Raw genomic sequence first — 22,568 nt, forward strand, 5'->3', positions numbered from 1 at the left:
GTCATCTGTTGGGTTCATCTGCTGTATCGGGTGCTCCTGGTGTAGCCTCCTGTGTTCTTGTGAGAATCAACATAGATTGAGAGACCACTTCATGAATCACCTACACTCCAGCTGCCTGATAGAGCGGAATCTCCTAGTGGCCGCCCATTTTATTTCTTCTTCACATTCCCTTCCTGACATGGCAGTCCATGGTCTCCTCTACTGCAAAGATGAGGCCACACTCAGGCTGGAGGAGCAACATATTCCGTCTGGATAGTCTCCAAACTGATGACATGAACATCAGTTTCTCCAAATGCTGTTAATTATCTCTCTCCCCCCCCCCACTCATTCAACATTCCCCCTCTCACCTTATCTCCTCAGCTGCCCATCACCCCCCTCAGGTGCTCCTCCCCCTTCCCTTTTTTCCATGGCCTCTGTCCTCTCCTATCTGATTCCCCCTTCTTCAGCCCTTTATCTTTCTCACCAATCGACTTCCCAGCTCCTTTCCTCACCCTTACCCTCCCGATTTCCCATATCCCTACGGACTTGTGTGTCCTCCTCCCGTCCCCTCCCCCCACCTTCTTACTCTGACTTCTCATCCTTTTTCTCCAGTCCGGAGGAAGGGTCTCGGTCCGAAGGGTTGACTGTTTACTCTTTTCCATGGATGCTGCCTGGCCTTCTGAGTTCCTCCAACATTTTGTCTGTGTTGCTTGGATTTCCAGCACCTGTAGATTTTCTCATCTAGAGTTATACTGTTCACTTTGCAAATCGTGTGGTAAATGCACCTTATGCTCTGGAATATATTCTATTATTTGTTAACTTATTTGTGGTAATATTACTTTGCGTGTTGTGTGTGATTTATATGTGCTGTGTTGTGCACTTCGGCCTGGTGGGCTGTTGTTTTGTTTGGCGGTATTGAACTTGAATTTAATGGGTCAAACGCGATAGATGGAATCTCGATCAGCATGGACAAGCTGGGCCGAAGGGCTTGTTTTCACGTTATGCAATTCTGTGACTCGTACAGACAGCGCCTGAGGTCAGTATCGGACACGGAACACTCTGTTCCTGTCAAGGCAATAGGAAAACAGTCATTGCATGCCTATCCCGAAATAGCTTTCAACCGGCAAGAAATCATGCTGAAAAGGGAGAGGGATCTGCTTGGTAGTTGTCTTCAATATTTCAATTCTTCCCCCTATCCTTTTCCCTTCCCACTCCTGACAGCAGATTTCAGGACATTGAATGTTAAGGATCGGAACTAACAGAACGACATTTAGTTGCTGAGGCCAAGAGATTTGCACCAAATCTCCTGTGCTTCTCGCCATTTTCTGTCATGGCGTTAATTGTCACTTGGGTAAATTTTTAACTGAAACCTCACCCTTGAAAACAAAAAAAAAATCATTTGTTGTGAAGTGGGGAGGAAGCGTGCGAATCCAGAGCTGGGACACCCGCCCCACCGTCAACCCGCTGAGTGCCTGGAAACAGTCTATTAAACAGAGCTCCACACAGTCCCGATGAAGTGCCTCGGCCAGAAACGTCCAGAGTTTATTCCTTAACGTAGATAGACAGGACCTGCTGAGTTTCTACAGCAGTGTGTGTGTGTGTGTTGCTCTGCATTTCCAGCATCTGCCGAATCTGTTGTGTCTATGAAGTACGGTTCTTTTGTCCAACTGCAGCCACTACTCTACATACCGTCCTTACACATCTGAAGAAGAAGGATGCTTATGTGAGAATGCTGTTCTTGGACTACAGTTCAGCATTCAACACCATAGTTCCACCCAGGCTCGACAAGAAGCTCAGAGATCCCGGCCTTGACCCTGCCTTTTGCAACTGGATTCTTGACTCTCTCACCTCCAACCCTCTGTTTCTCAATACAGGAGCCCCTCAGGACTGCGTATTGAGTCCCCTGCTTTAATCCCTGTATACCGATGCCTGTATTGCCACCCACAGCTCCAATCTGCTAATTAAATTTGCCGACGACACTACATCGATTGGCCTTAACTCAAGTAATAACGAGGTAGCCTACAGGGAAGCAGTCATCTCTCTGATACTGTGGTGTCAAGAAAACAACTTCTCCATCAATGTCGCAAAAAGAAAGGAACTAGTTGTAGATTACAAGAGGAATATAGACGGCCTAACCCCTATTGACATCAGTGGATCTGGGGTTGAGAGGGTAAACAGCTTCAGGTTCCTCAGCATCCACATCACCGAGGACCTCACGTGGTCTGTGCACCCCAGCTGTGTGGTGAAAAAGGCACAACAGCGCCTCTTTCACCTCAGAAGTTTGGTATGGGCTCCCAAATCCTAAGAACTTTCTACAGGGGCACAATTGAAAGTATCCTGACTGGCTGCATCACTGCCTGGTATGGGAACTGTACCTCCCTTAATCGCAGGACGCCGCAGAGAGCGGTGCGGACAGCCCAGCGCATCTGTAGTTGTGAACTTCCCATAATTCAGGACATTTGCAAGGACAGGTGCGTAAAAAGGGCCCGTAGGATCACTGGGACCCAAACACAATCTATTCCAGCTGCTACCATCCGGGAAGCGGGACCGCAGCATAAAAGTCAGGACCGACAGGCTCCGGGACAGCTTCTTCCACCAGGCCATCGGACTAATTAACTCACGCCGACTTGAGTGTACTCCAAATTACATTGACTGTTCTAATTATTATAAATTATAATTAAATACTCTGATTGCACATTTAGATGGAGACGTTACGTAAAGATTTTTACTCCGCGTGTATGTGAAGCATGTCAATAAAGTCAATTCAATTCACTTCAAATACCCAGTAGGAGGTTAAAAATAGCATGTTTGCAAACTCTTGGTACACCCGAGTGCTAGTGAGAGGCCGAACAAAAAAGGGGGTTTGACTGTATATTTTTAACACTATCGACAGTGTTCTGGAAATTCTGACATAAAATGCAGTGATTGCTTAGCGGATCCAAAGTCAAAAATTTAACGAGAGGAAGTGGACTTAAGTTTCACGTCTGATATCTATCTGGGATGTGCTGCTTCCGTTCTTGTGCAAGCAACACCCTTGCAGAAAGGAAAGAGGTGATTCTGTTGCGTATATAAACATACTGGGTCGAAGTCATCCAGGCACTATTAAGGAGAGGGTTGGCAAAGGCTGTTGCAAGTGAACGTGCTCGTTGTTATTACTCTGAATAGGACAATATGAAGATTTTATTCCTCTCAGTACTTCTTGCCTATTTCGTTGTCCCAGGTAAGACTTTTGTTATTTCAAGCTTTCAATCCGTTTTCTTTTTTTTACTCTGGAGGTTGTTTCCTTGTTGTAAGGTAAAATATTTTGTGATCAAGGTCTGAAGGGCTTCCGACACTCCCACATCGCCCCCTGAGAATTCCAATCTCACTGACAGGTACCCATCGTACGGGTAATCACCGTCACTTATTCCCCAAATCTCCAGTGCATTAAACGGGGTTACTGGCAAATGCTTCAGATATTTGTTGCAGAACGACCGGTACAGTAAGGTAACCTGCGATCCGGTGTCAAGGATGGCTCTTGTAGAGATTCCCTCTATCCGTAGGGACACGCTGGAACGGGGTCCCACCGGTCCATCCGGAATAAGGGCTTGTGCTTTCGGGGGTTCCATGGCTGCTTTCTGGGAACCTGTTTCTCCCGAGACTCCAGTCCGTTCCCCCGCTGAGCCTCTCCTAAGTTTCCCGACACCTCTCCCTTCTTAGTGGCCCGGCGACCACCTGGACCCTGTCGACTCACGGCTCGGGACCACCCGAAGTGATCAACCGGCGCCTTTTCGCACGTCTGCCGTCCTCTCCGTCTCTCCTCCGACTCCCCCCAAAAACCCCCGTTCCCATTCATATGAGACAGCATTATTACCCCAAGAAATGATAACATGAATACCGATTGGCTAATAGCACCCTGCTATCTGTGTAAACCCAGGCAAATATCTAGCTGGAGACTTTCTCAGCATTTAACATAGAAGCCATTTTAATCCACATACGCAGCAATTTAAAAGATTAACATAACAAAGAAGCCATTTTAAATTTAACATACAAAGAGACCCCGTACACACTAATTCTGGAATATAATAAATGCTTAATTTATTTCTTATGCATTTCTGGCATTAAAATCCTATGTTAGAGCTACTTCAAGAGTTATGAGCTGCTTTTTATGCCATAAAAATATCAAAAGATTTTTTATTATTTCCATCCACCCCAATCAATCCGATAAGACGTGATTTTAAAAAAAACTTCAAGCTCGTTTTCGATTGTAACCTGTGTCTCAAAAAGTATTGAAATATCCTGATTTTGCAGTTTTTCAAAGTTGTGACCTGGATTTGGGATTGGTTCGAACCCATGATGAGTGTACAAAAATGTTACCGTTTCTTTCTGTGGTTGCGTGTGTGTGGTGGTAGTGGTGGGTTGGGGGTGTCGCACGGGGTGCTTCAAACTTGCAGGTTTTGTTGGTGTCTGAGGAGAAGGCAGGGGAACAGCTTTCCTTGATTTAGCTCCAGCAAGCATTCTGGGATCTCATGACTCCCCTCTCCTTCCAACACGCTTTCTTTTCCCAGCAAAGATATTTATTCGGATACAGTCAGATCTTAATAATAATACTTTGATCCTGAGTGGGAAGTTATTTCATTACAGAAGCAACATTTAAAAACACACTTAGCAACAACAATAAATAAGAATAAAACTACCTAATAAAGTACGGAATAATAATATGCAGAAAAATAATTTACCAATATGCAATAGTGTGCGCAATAATGTACAAAATAATAAAACAGTGATTATTGTACTATGATATGTGACCCCCCCCCTCCCAACCTAGCTGTTGTACTTTGTATTTGGTAGGAAAGATTTCCTGTAATGATCCTTGTGACAGCAGAGCTGAGTGAGCCTGTTTCGCTCCGTTGCTTATTCAGTAGGTCCTGCAGAGAGAAGGTGTGCCTGATTGTCCATGATGGATAAGTTTGTTTAGTGACATCCTCTCCACCACTAACTCAGAAGAGTCCGGGTTGCAGCCAAGGGCGGATCCAGCCTTTTTGATGAGTTTATTTAGGGGGAACTTCTTCACTCAGAGAGCGGTGGGAGTGTGGAACCAGCTGCCATCTGACGTGGTAAATGCGGGCTCACTCTTAAGTTTTAAGAATAAATTGGATAGATACATGGATGGGAGAGGTCTGGAGGGTTTTGGACTGGGTGCAGGTCAATGGTAATAGCGGAATAAAGTTTCAGCAGACTAGAAGGGCCGAATGGCCTGTTTTCTGTGCTGTAGTGTTCTATGGTTCTATACTGCCTCCGCAACATAAAGTCGCAAAGACTGCACGTGTTACAACGGGCTGGTAAAAGATATCCAACATCTTGCTGCACACATAGATTCTCAGCTTGCTTACAAATTAGAACCTGCTCATCCCCTCCTTGTGTTCTGAGCTCCGTACCAACATTACAGTGTACTGCTAATTTCTACAATTTCTTTCGCATTTCTTGTTCAAGAAGATAATAGTCACACTGTGGCGACCCACTTTCTGGGCAGGCTCACAAAATGGCGCCAGGCCGCCTTCTTCACCAGCAAGGGGAGAAAGCCCGCGCGCGGGAATGCACCTCTGACGTCATTTCCGCCCGGAGAGGGCGGGAACGGAATGCGGAAAATCCAGTGCCGCGAAGTTGGAATAAACTTGTCTCGAGTGCAACTTACAGTCTGCGTGACGTTATTTCTAGCTCTGTATGTAGCATATCGCTACAACATTAGGTATGATCGACTGAATATTCTGAACATCGGGAAGACGGCATTTACCCACAACAAACAACAGGAATTCTGCAGATGCTGGAAATTCAAGCAACACACATCAAAGTTGCTGGTGAACGCAGCAGGCCAGGCAGCATCTATAGGAAGAGGCGCAGTCGACGTTTCAGGCCGAGACCCTTCGTCAGGACTAACTGAAGGAAGAGTGAGTAAGAGATTTGAAAGCTGGAGGGGGAGGGGGAGATGCAAAATGATAGAAGAAGACAGGAGGGGGAGGGATGGAGCCAAGAGCTGGACAGGTGATAGGCAAAAGGGGATACGAGAGGATCGTGGGACAGGAGGTCCGGGAAGAAAGACGGGGGGGGGGTGACCCAGAGGATGGGCAAGAGGTATATTCAGAGGGACAGAGGGAGAAAAAGGAGAGTGAGAGAAAGAATGTGTGCATAAAAATGAGTAACAGCTGGGGTACGAGGGGGAGGTGGGGCCTAGCGGAAGTTAGAGAAGTCAATGTTCATGCCATCAGGTTGGAGGCTACCCAGACGGAATATAAGGTGTTGTTCCTCCAACCTGAGTGTGGCTTCATCTTTACAGTAGAGGAGGCCGTGGATAGACATGTCAGAATGGGAATGGGATGTGGAATTAAAATGTGTGGCCACTGGGAGATCCTGCTTTCTCTGGCGGACAGAGCGTAGATGTTCAGCAAAGCGGTCTCCCAGTCTGCGTCGGGTCTCACCAATATATAAAAGGCCACATCGGGAGCACCGGACGCAGTATATCACCCCAGTCGACTCACAGGTGAAGTGATGCCTCATCTGGAAGGACTGTTTGGGGCCCTGAATGGTGGTAAGGGAGGAAGTGTAAGGGCACGTGTAGCACTTGTTCCGCTTACACGGATAAGTGCCAGGAGGGAGATCAGTGGGGAGGAATGAGGGGGACGAATGGACAAGGGAGTTGTGTAGGGAGCGATCCCTGCGGAATGCAGAGAGGGGGGGGAGGGAAAGATGTGCTTAGTGGTGGGATCCCGTAACTTCTCCGTAACTTCCGCCACCTCCAACGGGATCCCACCACTAAGCACATCTTTCCCTCCCCCCCTCTCTCTGCATTCCGCAGGGATCGCTCCCTACACAACTCCCTTGTCCATTCGTCCCCCTCATTCCTCCCCACTGATCTCCCTCCTGGCACTTATCCGTGTAAGCGGAACAAGTGCTACACGTGCCCTTACACTTCCTCCCTTACCACCATTCAGGGCCCCAAACAGTCCTTCCAGGTGAGGCATCACTTCACCTGTGAGTCGACTGGGGTGATATACTGCGTCCGGTGCTCCCGATGTGGCCTTTTATATATTGGTGAGACCCAACGCAGACTGGGAGACCGCTTTGCTGAACATCTACGCTCTGTCCGCCAGAGAAAGCAGGATCTCCCAGTGGCCACACATTTTAATTCCACATCCCATTCCCATTCTGACATGTCTATCCACGGCCTCCTCTACTGTAAAGATGAAGCCACACTCAGGTTGGAGGAACAACACCTTATATTCCGTCTGGGTAGCCTCCAACCTGATGGCATGAACATTGACTTCTCTAACTTCCGCTAGGCCCCACCTCCCCCTCGTACCCCAGCTGTTACTCATTTTTATGCACACATTCTTTCTCTCACTCTCCTTTTTCTCCCTCTGTCCCTCTGAATATACCTCTTGCCCATCCTCTGGGTCACCCCCCCCGTCTTTCTTCCCGGACCTCCTGTCCCACGATCCTCTCGTATCCCCTTTTGCCTATCACCTGTCCAGCTCTCGGCTCTATCCCTCCCCCTCCTGTCTTCTCCTATCATTTTGCATCTCCCCCTCCCCCTCCAGCTTTCAAATCCCTTACTCACTCTTCCTTCAGTTAGTCCTGACGAAGGGTCTCGGCCTGAAACGTCGACTGCGCCTCTTCCTATAGATGCTGCCTGGCCTGCTGCGTTCACCAGCAACTTTGATGTGTGTTGCTTGAATTTCCAGCATCTGCAGAATTCCTGTTGTTTGCAGGTGATAGGCAAAAGGGGTACGAGAGGATCATGGGACAGGAGGTCCGGGAAGAAAGACAAGGGGGGTGGGGACCCAGAGGATGGGTACGGGGTATAGTCAGAGGGACAGAGGGAGAAAAAGGAGAGAGAGAGAGAATGTGTGTATAAACATAAATAACGGATGGGGTACGAGGGGGAGGTGGGGCATTAGCGGAAGTTAGAGAAGTCAATGTTCGTGCCATCAGGTTGGACGCTACCCAGACGGAATATAAGGTGTTGTTCCTCCAACCTGAGTGTGGCTTCATCTTTACAGTAGAGGAGGCTGTGGATAGACATATCAGAATGGGATGTGGAATTAAAATGTGTGTCCACTGGGAGATCCTGCTTTCTCTGGCGGACAGAGCGTAGATGTTCAGCAAAGCGGTCTCCCAGTCTGCGTCGGGTCTCACCAATATATAAAAGGCCACATTGGGAGCACCGGACACAGTATATCACCCCAGCATACTCACAGGTGAAGTGTTGCCTCACCTGGAAGGACTGTTTGTGGCCCTGAATGGTGATAAGGGCGGAAGTGTAAGGGCATGTGTAGCACTTGTTCCGCTTACATGGATAAGTGCCAGGAGGGAGATCAGTGGGGAGGGATGGGGGGGAACGAATGGACAAGGGAGTTGCGTAGGGAGCGATCCCTGCGGAATGCAGAGGGGGGGAAGGAAAGATGTGCTTAGTGGTGGGATCCCGTTGGAGGTGGCGGAAGTTACGGAGAATAATATGTTGGACCCGGAGGCTGGTGGGGTGGTAGGTGAGGACCAGGGGAACCCTATTCCTGGTGGGGTCGCGGGAGGATGGAGTGAGAGCAGTTGTACGTGAAATGGGGGAGATGTGTTTGAGAGCAGAGTTGATAGTGGAGGAAGGGAAGCCCCTTTCTTTAAAAAAGGAATACATCTCCCACAACATACTGTTTTTCTACTCTGGGAAACCCTGCTTACACAATCCATGGGAGGCTCATTTATTACACCGCCGCTAGCTCGGAAGTGGTGCCGGAGGCGAGGGAAAAAGGCTGGCGCCCTGGTGAGGTGGAGACAGTGTGCTAATCAGCCGCCGCTCCCTAACATTAGGTTAGCTGTCTAACCTGGACAACAAGCTGTGCGAACTGAAGGTCAGAATCTCAGATCCGCGGGAAACAAAGGAATGTAAAGTTTTGTGCTTCGTGGAGACCTGGTTGACGGAGAAGATACCCAATCATGCCATCGAACCCTTTGTATTCTCTCTGTTCCGCGCTGACAGGTCGAAAATCCTCTCTGGGAAGAGTAAAGAAGTTGGGGTATGCTTCATGGTCACTAATACTTGGTGCGACCTCCGGAATGTGCATGCCCTCAATTCCTTTTGTTCCCCGGATCTGGAGTACCTGGAGCTGCTGTGTAGACCTTTTTGACTCTCAGATAAGCTAAGTCCTTTTTACGCTCGGTTCGATGGCGCCAACACTGAGGCCCCGAGGAGAGCCGCCAATGCGACCCGCACCTTGGTCATCTCTGAGGCTGAAGTAAGCAGCAGTTTCCAGTGAGTGGTCAGCCGCAACGCTGTAGGAGCAGACGACATCCCAGGGTGGGTAGTCAGAATGTGCGTGGCACAACTAGTGGGTGTGTCTCCGGATATTTTTAATCTCTTCCTCTGCCAGTGTACAGTGCCCTCCAGCTTCAAAACATCCACCATTGTCCCTGTACCTAAAAGACCAAGGTAACATGTCTGAACGACTGGCGTCCTGTCGCACTCACCTCAATAATAAACAAGTGTTTTGAGAGGCTGGTCAAGGACTATATCTGCAGCTTGCTACCACTCTACACGCCATCCTTACACATCTGGAGAAGAGGGATGCTTATGTGAGAATGCTGTTCTTGGACTACAGTTCAACATTCAAGACCATAATTCCCTCCAGGCTTGACAAGAAGCTCAGAGACCTCGGCCTTCACCCTGCCTTGTGCAGCTGGATCCTGGACTTCCTGTCAGATTGCTGGCAGGTGGTAAGAGTGGACTCCCTCACCTCTACCCCTCTGACCCTCCACACAGGTGCCCCTCAGGGCTGTGTACTAAGCCCCTTCCTTTACTCTCTGTATAAACATGATTGTATCCCCACCCACAGCTCCAATCTGCAAATTAAATTTATAAATGATACTACATTGATTGGCCTTATCTCATATAACAACAAGGCAGCCTACAGTGGTGTCAAGAAAACAACCTCTCCCTCAATGTCGCAAAACCAAAGGAGCCTGTTGTGGGCAACAGGAGGAATGGAGACAGGCTAACCCCTATTGACATCAATGGATCTGGGGTTGAGAGGGTGAACAGCTTTAAATTCCTTGGTATACACATCACCGAGGATCTCAATTTGTCTGTGCATACCGGCTGTGTGGTGAAAAAAGAACAACAGCAACTCTTTCACCTTGGTTGAAGAAGTTTGGCATGACTGCAAATCCTAAGGCCTTTCTACAGGGGCACAATTGAGAGCATCCTGACTGGCTCTAGAAACTGCCTGATACAGGAACTGTACTTCCCTCAATTGCAGAAGTCTGCAGAGAGTGGTGCTGTCAGCCCAAGGCATCTGTAGATGTGAACTTCCCACTATTCAGGACATCTGCAGCAACAGGTGCATAAAAAGGGCCCAAAGGATCATTTGGGACCCAGGTCACCCCAACCACAAACTCCTTCAGCTGCTACCATCTGAAAAACGGTAGCACAGCATAAAAACCAGGACCAACAGGCTCCCGGGGTGCTTCTTCCACCAGACCATCAGATTGATTAATTCACACTGACACAATTGTATTTCTAAGCTATGTTGACTGTTCTGTTGTATATCTTACTGTATATACTATTTATTACAAATGACTATAAATTGCACATTCAGGTGGAGATGTTAAATAAAGATTTTTACTCCTCATGTATGTAAAGGATTTAATTAATGAAGTCAATTCAATGCAACTCAGTTCTTGGTGTTGGTTTTTCAATCAAGTCTGCTGCCGAGGTGAACAATCGAGTATTTCTACTCCTCCACCACTGCGTCTTCTTCGCCCAGAATGTATACAGAACTCATCACAGTCCTCTTCCTCCTAAAATCAATCATCATCTCCCTGGTTTTGGCCACATTCAGCAGCAGGTGATTCCTCCTGCGCCACTCCACAAACTTGTCCACTCTCCTCTGTATTCCGACTCTTGCCCATCTCTGATACACCCAAGCACTGCAGAATCATCAGAGAACTTCTGCAAGTGACAAGACTCAGAATATTGTATCATTTCTTAATGCATGCATTACTAAATGACAATAAAAGAGGACTCCGTGTCCTCATAATCTAATCTAATTGTACTCAACATCTAAGGTGTGGACAGAAACGGAGACATTGTGGCACTCTAGTGTCACTCACCACCATCTCAGACAGAAAACAACCCAGCCGTACAAACTGGGATCTGTATGTCAGGTTGTCAGTAACCACGAGAAAATGGATTTGTCTACGCCTACCCTTTGCAGCTTCTTGCTCAGAAGAAGTGGCTTGATTGTATTGAAGGCACAAGAGAAATCAAAAAATGTGATTCTCACAGTGCCACAGGCATCATCCAGGTGGCAGTGAGCTCTCTGAACTAGGTAGACGATGGCACTATCCACTCCCACGAGTTTGGTAGGTAAACTGTTAAGGGTCCAACAAAGATCTCACCTGTGACCTCAAGATCTCACCTCATAGCCAGCCTCTCCAGCACTTTCATCACATGAGATGTGAGGGCAATTGGTCTGTAGTCATTAAGTCCAGATTGAGTCACCTTCTTCGGATCAGGCATCAAGCAGGAAGTCTTCCATAGCACCGGTATCTTTTCCTGATTCTGTCTCAGATTGTAAAGGTGCTACAAAATACCAGACAGCTGTCTTGCACAGGGCTTTAGTACCCTGGGGTGATGCAGTCCGGTCTAGAAGCCTTGCCTTGATGTAGTCTCTCCAGCTGTCCTTTAACCTGACCTGCAGTCACAGGTGGGGGAGGGTGGTCATCCCCATGGAGGCAAGATACTCTGAAGCTGGGGGAGTTTGGAACACAACCACTCACCAGAGGGAAGGGAGAGATGGATGGCAAAGGCTTCGGGGGCAGGGAGGGTGTGTCATCATCTGGTCTGTGAAATCCGCATTCCGGTTCACGGTCCGGTCCATTTTCCTTATTCCAGGTTTTCCGGTTTTCCTCAGTTTCTGTTGAGGCAGCTGATTCTCATTTGGGCTGGCTTCATAAATAGCTTCGGGATTCAGCCTCTGGCTGCTGGATTGCTCCTGTCCATACCCCCTGTCTGTATCCCTTCCCCTGCCTTCTGTTGCCTCGTCTGGAGCCCTGCCTCAGACTCTGCCCTGTCATGTCCAGTGTCCTTCCTTCCCACTTCCCTTGCTTTCTTGTTTCACCTAGTCCTGTTCCTTGTACCTCAGTGGCTGTGCCTTGCATTTGGGTCCGCTCCCAGTGCCCCCCTTATGACAGGGTATGTGGTTTGGGCAAGTTAGGGACATCAGGAGGTCCCATGCTGAACCTGCTGAATAACATGTTCAATTCATTGGCCCTATCCAGGCAGCCCTCGATCTTCCTTTCCTTAACCTTGAAGCCAGTGATCTGCTTCATGACCGACCACGCATCCCTTATGCTATTCTGCTGGAGGTTGTACTGCAGCTTTCTCTTGTAAGATTCTTTGCACTCCCTCACCTTTACTTCAGTTCATAAGACCATAAAACATAGGAGAAGAATTAGGCCTTTTGTCCAATTAAGTCAGCGTGATGCTTTTTTCCCGTCCTCAACACCATTCTCCTGCCTTCTCTCCATAACCTTTGATGCCATGGCCAATCAAGAACCTATCAATATCTCCCTTAAATACATCCAATGACGTGGCCGCTACAGCTGCCCGTGGTAACAAATTCCACAAATTAACCACCTGGTGAAAGAAATTTCTCTGCATCTCTGTTTTGAATGGACTCCCCTCTATCCTGAGGCCCTGCCTTCTTGTTCTGGACTCTCCCACCATGGGAAGCATCCTTTTCATATCGACTCTGTCTAGGCCTTTCAAAATTTGAAAGGCTTCAATGAGATCCACCCCCCATCCTTCTAAATTCCAGTGAGTACTGACCGAGAGCCATCAAACATTCCTCATATGATAACCTTTTGATTCCCAGAATCATTCTTGTGAACTTCCTCTGAACCCTTTCCAATGTCAGCACGTCTTTTCTTGGATGAGGAACCCAAAACTTTTACAATACTCAAGGTGATTCCTCACCAGTGCCTTATAAAGCCTCAGCATCATATCCCTGCTCTTGTATTCTAGACCTCTTGAAATGAATGCTAACATTGCATTTGCCTTCCTCACCACCGACCCAACCTACAAGTTAACCTGTAGGATATTCTGCACAAGGACTCCCATGTCCCTTTGTGTCCCCAAGTTTTAGGTTTACTCTGTGGTTAGTAAATAGTCTGCACATTTATTTCTACTACCAATGTGCATGACCATACATTGTATTTCATTTGCCACTTTCTTGCCTATTCTCCTAATCTGTCTCTCCTTCTGCAGCCTACCCATTTCCTTAACACTACCTGCCCCTCCACCAATCTTCATGTCATCTGCAAACTTGGCAACAAGCCGTTTATTCCATCATCTGAATCATTGATATACAGTGAAACACTCTAGTTCCGTTGGCTGCGTAAGTTTAGGGAAGACTATCTCGATTCCCACCAAACATGTGAGATTGAAGCGCAAGGTCCCCAAAACCCCATTTGTGCGGATGCTGTGTGATTCGTTACCTTGTTACAAATAAGTACTATGAAATAACAGAGAGTGCACTGCATACAGCTAAAAGATTTATCTTTATAATTCTTGATTTGACTAAAGAGTTAGTCAAGAAAAAGCAAAACAAGTAAAGGACCGATTTTAATGAAAAAGTCCAATATGCACAAGTGGAGCTCACGGTTTCCCGTTCACCGATCCTCCTTTGATCTCACCGTGGGTCGACTCCTATGACCTCTTCTCTCCAGTGTCTCTCTCAACAAGCGCCCCAAGCCCAGCCTTACTGTCCCTAATCTCCCATTAATCCGGCCATTTTAATTGGATGTGATACAATTCTCCTATCTCTTATCTTCAACAGTTACACAAACAAGCAGCTTGCACAGAACAGGACAGCATAACAGAGAAAAAAATATGAACCAGGGCATTACACAACATAAAAAGAAACAGTACCAACAGCAATCCCTGTGGAACACCACTAGTCACTGGCAGCCAACCAGAAAAGGATCCTTTTTTTTTCCACATGCTGCCTCCAACCAATCAGGCGATGCTCTAATCATGCCAGTAAATTTCCTGTAATAACATGGGCTCATAACTTGGTAAGCAGCCTCGTGTGTGGCACCATGCCAATGGCCTTCTGAAAGTCCAAATATACAACATCCACTGCATTCTTTTTATTTATTCTACAAACGTACTTGTAATCATGTTAAAGAATTCCAAAAGGTTCATCAGGTAAGATTTTCCCTTCAGGAAACCATGCCGACTTTGTTGTGTGTCACCAAGTACTCCATAACCTCATCCTGAACAATTGACTCTAACATCCTCCAGCCACTGAGGTCAGGCAAACTGGTCTACACTTTCCTTTCTGATGCCTTCCTCCTTTCTTAAAGAATGGAGTGACATTTGCAATTTTTCAGTCCTCTGGTACCATGCCAGAGTCCAATGATTTCTATAAGATCATTGCTAATCCCTCTACAATTTCTAACACTGCCTCTTTCAGAACCCTAGGGTGCACTTCATCTGGTCCGGGTGACCGATGTGCCCGCGGACATTTAGCTCCCAACCACAAGCATTCCAGCCACGATTCAGTGATGACCACAACATCATACCCAACAATCTGTAATAGTGCAACAAGATTTTACATACCTAATGCACAGATACACACCCTCAGATTCAGTTCCCTCCATACTCGCCTCAGTACTTTCTGATCTCTAGGCTGTTCCCGGGGACGCGCATGGAGATAAAAATCAGGAGCTGCTGGCAGATCATCAATTTGGTGAAGGATGCCCTTTGGTCGGCCCGAAACTTGGTCTACCAGTCGAGATGTCCGCAGCAGAATGCTGCCAACTGGCACATTCTCAGCTGCAGGAGTACGTATAAGGGGTAAAAAAGAGTTGGTGCCTCGCTCTCGCCTCTTCCTGTTACCGCCTAAGCCCATTGAGCCAAAGCCCTACACTCTGCTGTCACTCACTCCGCTGCTTGCTGTAAAATTTCTGCGCTGTCCTGTCGACATCACGCGCCTGCATAGTCTCGTTCTTCTTGTACTCGAAGAAGTTTTTTTAAAAACTGCCTTCCTTCAGAATTTAAAAATGCAAACAACAGGAATTCTGCAGATGCTGGAAATTCAAGCAACACACATCAAAGTTGCTGGTGAACGCAGCAGGCCAGGTAGCATCTCTAGGAAGAGGTACAGTCGACGTTTCAGGCTGAGACCCTTCGTCAGGACTAACTGAAGGAAGAGTTAGTAAGAAAGCGTCCTGACGAAGGGTCTCGGCTTGAAACGTCGACTGTACCTCTTCCTAGAGATGCTGCCTGGCCTGCTGCGTTCACCAGCAACTTTGATGTGTGTTGCTTGGACTACTATGCTATTGTGTTTCTTGAGCAAGATTCAAAATGTGCATTTGACATTTTGATATAGTCATGGAGAGAGAGACGCAGCTACTGTTGTAAACCATGAGCCTATCGTCCAGTAATGTATGACGAGCGGTTGATAGCTTTAGGCCTGTACTCACTAGAGTTTAGAATGAGATGAGGAGGAAATTCTTTAGCCAGAAGAGGTATATCTGTGGAATTAATTGCCACAGATGGCTGTGGAGGCCAAGTCATTGGGTATATCTAAAGCAGAGGTTGATGGGTTCTTGATAAATGAGGGTGTCAAAACTTATGGGGAAAATGCAGAAGGATAGGGCCGTTTCACCCTATCTGCATGGTGTACTATTCACTCTGCATTATATTATTGCTTAGCTTGTAAATTCAAAGATTAAATAATGATGGCTATAGATAGGGTAAATGCAAACAAACTCTTTGCACTGAGGTTGGTCGAGATTAGAACTAGAAGTTGTAGGTGAACCTTTTACATTTTGGGTTAATTTGAATTAAGTGAAGCTTTCTGTGGAGCATTTGCTCCAAGTCTTTCTGAAACATTCCCACCAGAGGGAATCCAGTGGGTCAGGCAGGTGACATCTGTAGGGGAGTGGAAGGGAATTGTGGATGTTTCATCTGGAGGTTTTATCGGAACTGGGAGTACATGGTGGGGTGGGTGGGAGAAATTAAGTCAACATTATGTTTGCACCTGTGCATACATGTACTTGTGCATGTGACCATGACAACTTGCTTGCAGCTGCATGACAAGCACGTAGCATTGGATACACAAATTCACAAGAAAGACATGAAGTAAACATAAACAACACATAAAATGCTGGAGCAGCTCAACGGGTCAAGTAGCATCTATGGAGGGGAATTAACAGTCTACTTTTCAGACCAAGACCCTTCATCGGGGCTGGAAATGAAAGGCATCAACATAGCATGCCCACAACACTCAAATTGTAATCTTGGGACACCGTAGGATTTCCATAATCCAAATGGATGGTTCTTTAAATGTCCAAATGGATTTATTTCCTGACAAGTGTATGTACATGGATTGGCCTTGATGTGTCATCAATTACTGACCATACTGTGTAAACAAACTCTTCCAGAATTGATAGATTTCTTGAATCCTATTGCCCTCTTTTCTAAAAAGACTTCTGCTTTTTTTTTCTTTAAAGAATCGTCTGTCTGTAAATTGGAGATTGAGGCAATGAATTTCAAAGTAGAAACTGTGGCAAGACTGACAACATGTAGGGAATTGACACAGTGTCACTTGAAAAGAGAAGTCTGGCTCTTCTAAGATGGGCTGGTGCTCCCAAGCCTCCAGGAACCTAGACAGAACCAAAAAATAATCGGGCTCATGGAAAGCCAAAACAAATCTTGATTGGTATAAACTTCTGGAACAGGAACATTGGCATTGAGTAGTTTTTGATCTGTCTTTACATTATGAAAATTGACTCTGTATTGGATTTTTAATTTTTCAATTTTCTTGATGCTGTAGGTACTGCCTTGGAGTGTTTCCGTTGCACCATCAGTCCATCTCTGTGTTTCTTCAAGGAAACCTGCAAACCTCTTCAAGTCTGTTTCTCCAGACGTGCCACCGTAGGTAAGGTGCTTTTAGAAGAACTTTCTTAGAATTGGGAGGCAGAGCAGACCATTCGGCACATCCAGACTGGGCTGGAAGGGTTGGAAATAATTTGGAAAATGTGTAGCTCAGGTGGTTGATGGTTGGGTTGAGTTGTTCTATGATCTTGGGAATTTACTTGCAAACATTTCGTCACCATACGAGGAGACATCGTCAGCGCTCCGTTAATTGTGGTGGGTCCTCCATATACTTAGACTCTAGGTACCTATCAATTGCTAATTGGTCACCTTTTTGGAAACTCATTTGTGATGTGAGAAGGAAATCTTGTCACTGATTGGTTGTGTGGGGAACTTTGTGTTTAGTGGTCTAGAAGTTTGCCTGCAATATCTCATAAATAGGATCAAGGTCCATGTGTTTGATTACAGAATAGTTCATGGAAAACCATGCTTCTAGGAGTTCTCTTGCAGGTCACATGTCCACTTGCACAGTGACTTCCATTGATACCCAGTCAAATTTGCGCCTGTCTCGATGTTCCTGGGTAGCGACTAAGGAGAGTTAATCATGTCACTTTACAGTCGGTTGATGTTTACGGATCTCAGTGGATAGTTTTTTCTCTGCAATACCATGAACTACTTCCCTGGCCTCCACTGCAAGATGTTCTGCCCCAGTCTCCGCTCCCCCGATGACATGGAGTTTATAGTACACCCATTTTCCTCCCACTTCTTTCCACGTCAGCTATTCTGTGCAGAAGAGGTTCACCAGGATGCTGCCAGGATTAGAGAGGTGCTATAAGGAACGTTTGGACAAATTTGTGTTGTTCTCTCTGCACACAAGAGGTTAAGTGGAGACCTGACACAAGTTTGTATGATTGAGAGGCACAGATAAAATGTGTCATACTGGAGAGCATACATTTTAATGTGGGGGGGGGTGGATGAAGTTCAAAAGAAAGGTGTGGTGCAAGTATTCTGAAAACGAGGAGTGGGCTGTGAGGAGTCATAGTGGAAGTAGACACCATAGCGCTGTTTGAGGAAGTTAGACACGGTCATGGAGGGAAGTTGATCAATTACAGGCAGAAGAGATTTACTTTAATTCAGCATCATATTTTAACAGTGACGAGGCATTGGGAATGGACCCAAATGCAAGGCACAGACACTGAAATACTAGGAACAGGAATGGACTAAACTAAATGATGGGACAGGACGCAGACTAGGAGTAGGGACGGCAACACAAACTAGGCTAGGGGAGCAGGACCAGGACGAGGGACTGGGAACAAGGAGCCTGCGTGTGGACTCCGAGCCAGAGACTGGACAAAGACCCAGAACCTGGGTCTTGATTTGGGCTCCGACCCCAAAACCAGGCGAAGTCGTGACAAGGCTTGGGTTCCTGGAGACCAGGTGAAGACGTTACGAGGGTTGGGTTCCTGGAGACCAGGTGAAGACGTTACGAGGGTTGGGTTCCTGGAGACCAAGTGAAGACGTGACGAGGCAAGGGTACTCCGAGGCAACTCCTGGGCAGGATGCAGAACTTCACCCCATGGAGGCAAGGACAGGGAGGGACAGAACCAACCGCAGGGTAACAGCAAATGGCCTGGCTTACCTGACGGAGGCAAAGGACAGGAAGGGAGCTAAGTCTGGGGTGGCTCCAAGACTCGAGGCGGCCAGTAACCTCAGCGGGCTATGGAACAGCCAAAAACATATTTCGATGACTGCACTAGCCTTCCACCGGTTGGTTGCTCCAAGAGGAGAATGATGAGATGCCCCAGCCACCACACTCGACCCCAGGGCCACTTATATTCCCAGCCCCAAGATGAGCAGTTAAGTCAAACTGAACTGGTTAAGTCCAACTGAAACAAGGGACTTAAGTCCAACTGAAGTCCCTTCAGTTGGTTAAGTCCAGCTGAAACAAGGGACAGCCGGAAGACCCGGAATCCAGCGTCTGCGGACCGGACCGTGAACCGGAATGCGGACTTCGGACCGGACCATGACATGTATCTAATGCAGACACTACTGGGTGAAAGGTCTGCGGTAATCTCAATGGGCCAAATGTCCTTCTGCGCTATGGCCATTTTGTAACTTTACTATTAAAATGAGGTCTGGTTTGTGCTCATCAAGTTCTTTCCAATCCTCAAATACCAATCCACTCTATTTGTTGCCCCTACATTCCCTTCCTGTACTATCCTTAGGAGAAATATGTTGATCTAAAGTCCTGTTGGTTGTACCTAAGCCTATTTTGCTCAGGATAGGTGGGGCGTGGATGAGAGAAGGATTTTGGTTCACCCTGTTCATTACCATATAAATTGACAGCTGTCTGGTGATAGACAGCAAGATGACATGTCAGACCTCCCTTCAACCTCTGCTGCTCCAGAGAAAGCAACACAAGATTGTCCAACCTCTCGTTAGAGTACATGCTCTCTAATACAGGTAGCATCCTGGTAAACTTCTTCGGCATCCTCTTCAAAGCATTGACATCTTTCCTATAATGGGGTGACCAGCTGTGGCCTAACTGAAGTTTTATAAATCTGTAACATAAATTCTTGGGTTTTCAACTGGGTGCCTCATCTAATAAAAGCAAACATTCCACAAGCCGCCATATCCATCCCATCAATTAGTGTAGCCATTTTCGAGGAGCTACGAACTTGGAGCCCAAGATCCCTCCACTTATAAACACTGTTAAGGGTCTTGCTCTTGATGGTGTACTGTCTCATTATATGAGACCCACCAAAGTGCATTTATTCACATTTGGCCAGGTTAAACTCCATCTGCCATTTCTCTGCCCAGATCGGCAATTTATCTATACCCCACTGTATTTTTTACCAGTCTTCTACACTACCACAACATCACCAATCTCTGCATTATTTCCACACTTACTAACACACCCATCTCCATTTTCATTCAGGTCATTTATATAGTTCACCAATACAGAGGTCCCAGTACAGAACCTGTAGAACACCATCAATTTCCTGAGTTATGAGGTTCTCAGATGGGCATGTGTATGTGCAGACAATGGAGCAATGTGGATATTGTGTAGGGAGAAGGAATTGTGTATTTAAATACTAGTTTAGTTCAGCACAATGGTTCCTATGCTGTGCTCTTCTTCCCCCCACCCCACCACCACCCACCATGGGGCTCAGTGTGATGGAGTCAAACATCCCCAGTTCATTGTTCTTTTTTGAAATCTATGAGGAAAGGTATTACAGGTTCCTAACATGTTGCTTGTCATCTATAGACAGTAATGATATTTCAAAGTTTGTTCAACATGAGTTCGGACAGCAGGTAGTCTCTGCTCCAGCCACCTGGGTTCGATGGTGATCTCAAATACTCTCCACCTTGGGTTTTACACATTCTCCCTGTGTCCGAGGGTACTCTCCTTTCCTTCTACAGGAAAGGACCAGTAGGTTAACCTGCTGACATACCTTTTGGTGTCTATTGAATCTTAAGGGAGTGTATGAATTCTAAGTATTTTATCAAAGAGCATCTGGCACCATACACTACACTGAGATTCATTTTCACTAAACAGGAACAAGTTATAGGGGAATGAAGAGCATGGGAAGAGGATTGCTCAGTAGCACTGGCATACATTTAATGGGCTGAATGGCTTCCTTCTGTGTCCTAAATGCATAGAAGAGAACAGAGAATAACCTTGTTGGGGATGGCCATCTTGATGTGGAGACCATCAGTGTCTATCTGGGGTTAGAGTGGAATGGAGAATTCTTTTGGAAATTGAATTTGTCTCCATTCTAAGTGAGCCCACAATCACCTTCCTTCTGCCACTTCCCCACCTCCCAAGCCTTCCCGTGATTCCATTACTGATACCGTGACCACTCATCCATTTCCTTTGCCTCTTCAGGTCCAGTAACCTTCTATACCTCTGGATGCACAGATCTGCAAGAGTGTGGGCAAACGGTCACTGAAACACATGTAGGCGTAGAGGTTAAAGCTGAGACGAAATGTTGTATCTTCGATAACTGCAATGGTGCCACAGCAGCTCAACTATCCATACTGGCTATCCCCGTCATGGTTCTTGCCTGGTTTGTGGGATACCAATAGTTCAGTGCTATTCCTTCAAAAGACGAATATTCCTTCATGTTACATTCAGTTGTCCATAATAACAGCAGCATTTGCAGGAAGTTTGTCTGTTCTTTGTTTTGTTTGCATCCTGCTACCTACTATAAATGGGGCAGATTAGTACTTAGTCGAGGTGCATAAGGTGTTAAGGGGTACAATCGTCAGACTAAAGGAAGAATTCTGTGTTCAGAAGCCCACACTGTGCTTCAAAATAAATGAAGCTTTTAATCCTTTGTGGTGATCATTCAGATAATCGTGGCCTGCTATGTTGAATTTTCATTCCCTTTCAATCCCCATTTTTATTCTTGTTACTCATTTACTCCATTTTTACAATTTTCTATACAGTACAATGAGATTTCAAATCTGCGTGGTATAATTGTCAGTGCAAACAATTGCTTTTTTTTAATATTCACATTTCTATGATGCTGAATAGCTGATCTGAATGTGTAATAGCCATGGGTACTTGTAGATTGCTTTAAAAGGTGTCAAATATTGGGAACAAAATGAATGTTGACAGATTTTCATGATAAAAATATGAATTGTAATGATTTGTGTAAATTTAAAAATGACCATTAAAACATTTTAAACCTCATTCTAATGCCTGTTTTAATTTGTTGGTTATATGGGATGTGCAGATCTATTACTGCTTTGAAAGTCATTGCCCTGCCCCACAGCTCAGTGCAATACTGACCACTGGTGCGGCATCTGCGGAATTTGCAAGTTCTCCCGATGACTCTGGTGAGACCATAATAAAGAGAAGCAGAATTAGGCCATTCTGCCTATCGATTCTGTTCCACCATTCCATCATGGATGATATATTATCCTTCTTGACCCCATTCTACAGTCAACATTTTGGTCCAAGACTCTTCATCAAGGTAAGAAAGGAAGAGAAGTCTGAGTAAGAAGGTGGGGGTAGGGGAGGAAGAAGTACAATCTGGTAGGTGCTAGTTGAAACTGGGAGGGGGGAGGAGTTGATTGGTGAAAGATAGTCATAGTCATACTTTATTGATCCCGGGGGAAATTGGTTTTTGTTACAGTTGCACCATAAATAATTAAATAGTAATAAAACCATAAATAATTAAATAGTAATATGCAAATTATGTCAGGAAATAAGTCCAGGACCAGCCTACTGGCTCAGGGTGTCTGACCCTCCAAGGGAGGAGTTGTAAAGTTTGATGGCCACACGCAGGAATGACTTCCTATGACTCTCTGTGCTGCATCTCGGTGGAATGAGTCTCTGGCTGAATGTACTCCTGTGCCCACCCAGTACATTATGTAGTGGATGGGAGACATTGTCCAAGATGGCATGCAACTTGGACAGCATCCTCTTTTCAGACACCAGCATCAGAGAGTCCAGTTCCATCCCCACAACATCACTGGCCTTACGAATGAGTTTGTTGATTCTGTTGGTGTCTGTTACCCTCAGCCTGCTGCCCCAGCACACAACAGCAAATGTGATCGCGCTGGCCACCACAGACTCGTAGAACATCCTCAGCATCGTCCGGCAGATGTTAAAGGACCTCAGTCTCCTCAGGAAATAGAGACGGCTCTGACCCTTAGAGGTCAGGAA

The 22,568-nt window shown here is 46.3% G+C and overlaps 1 protein-coding gene across 1 annotated transcript; it reads left to right on the forward strand.

The window, feature by feature from the left end:
- Positions 1-3,036: 3,036 nt before the first annotated feature.
- Positions 3,037-21,603, forward strand: LOC134346117 (prostate stem cell antigen). Its single transcript, XM_063047416.1, has 3 exons — positions 3,037-3,199; positions 16,851-16,955; positions 20,781-21,603. Exons 1-3 carry the CDS (start codon positions 3,151-3,153, stop codon positions 20,978-20,980), a joined length of 354 nt encoding a protein of 117 aa, XP_062903486.1. The 5' UTR covers positions 3,037-3,150; the 3' UTR covers positions 20,981-21,603.
- Positions 21,604-22,568: the final 965 nt, after the last annotated feature.

The sequence above is a fragment of the Mobula hypostoma genome, chromosome 5, assembly GCF_963921235.1.
Source record: "Mobula hypostoma chromosome 5, sMobHyp1.1, whole genome shotgun sequence".
Classification (NCBI taxonomy): domain Eukaryota; kingdom Metazoa; phylum Chordata; class Chondrichthyes; order Myliobatiformes; family Myliobatidae; genus Mobula; species Mobula hypostoma.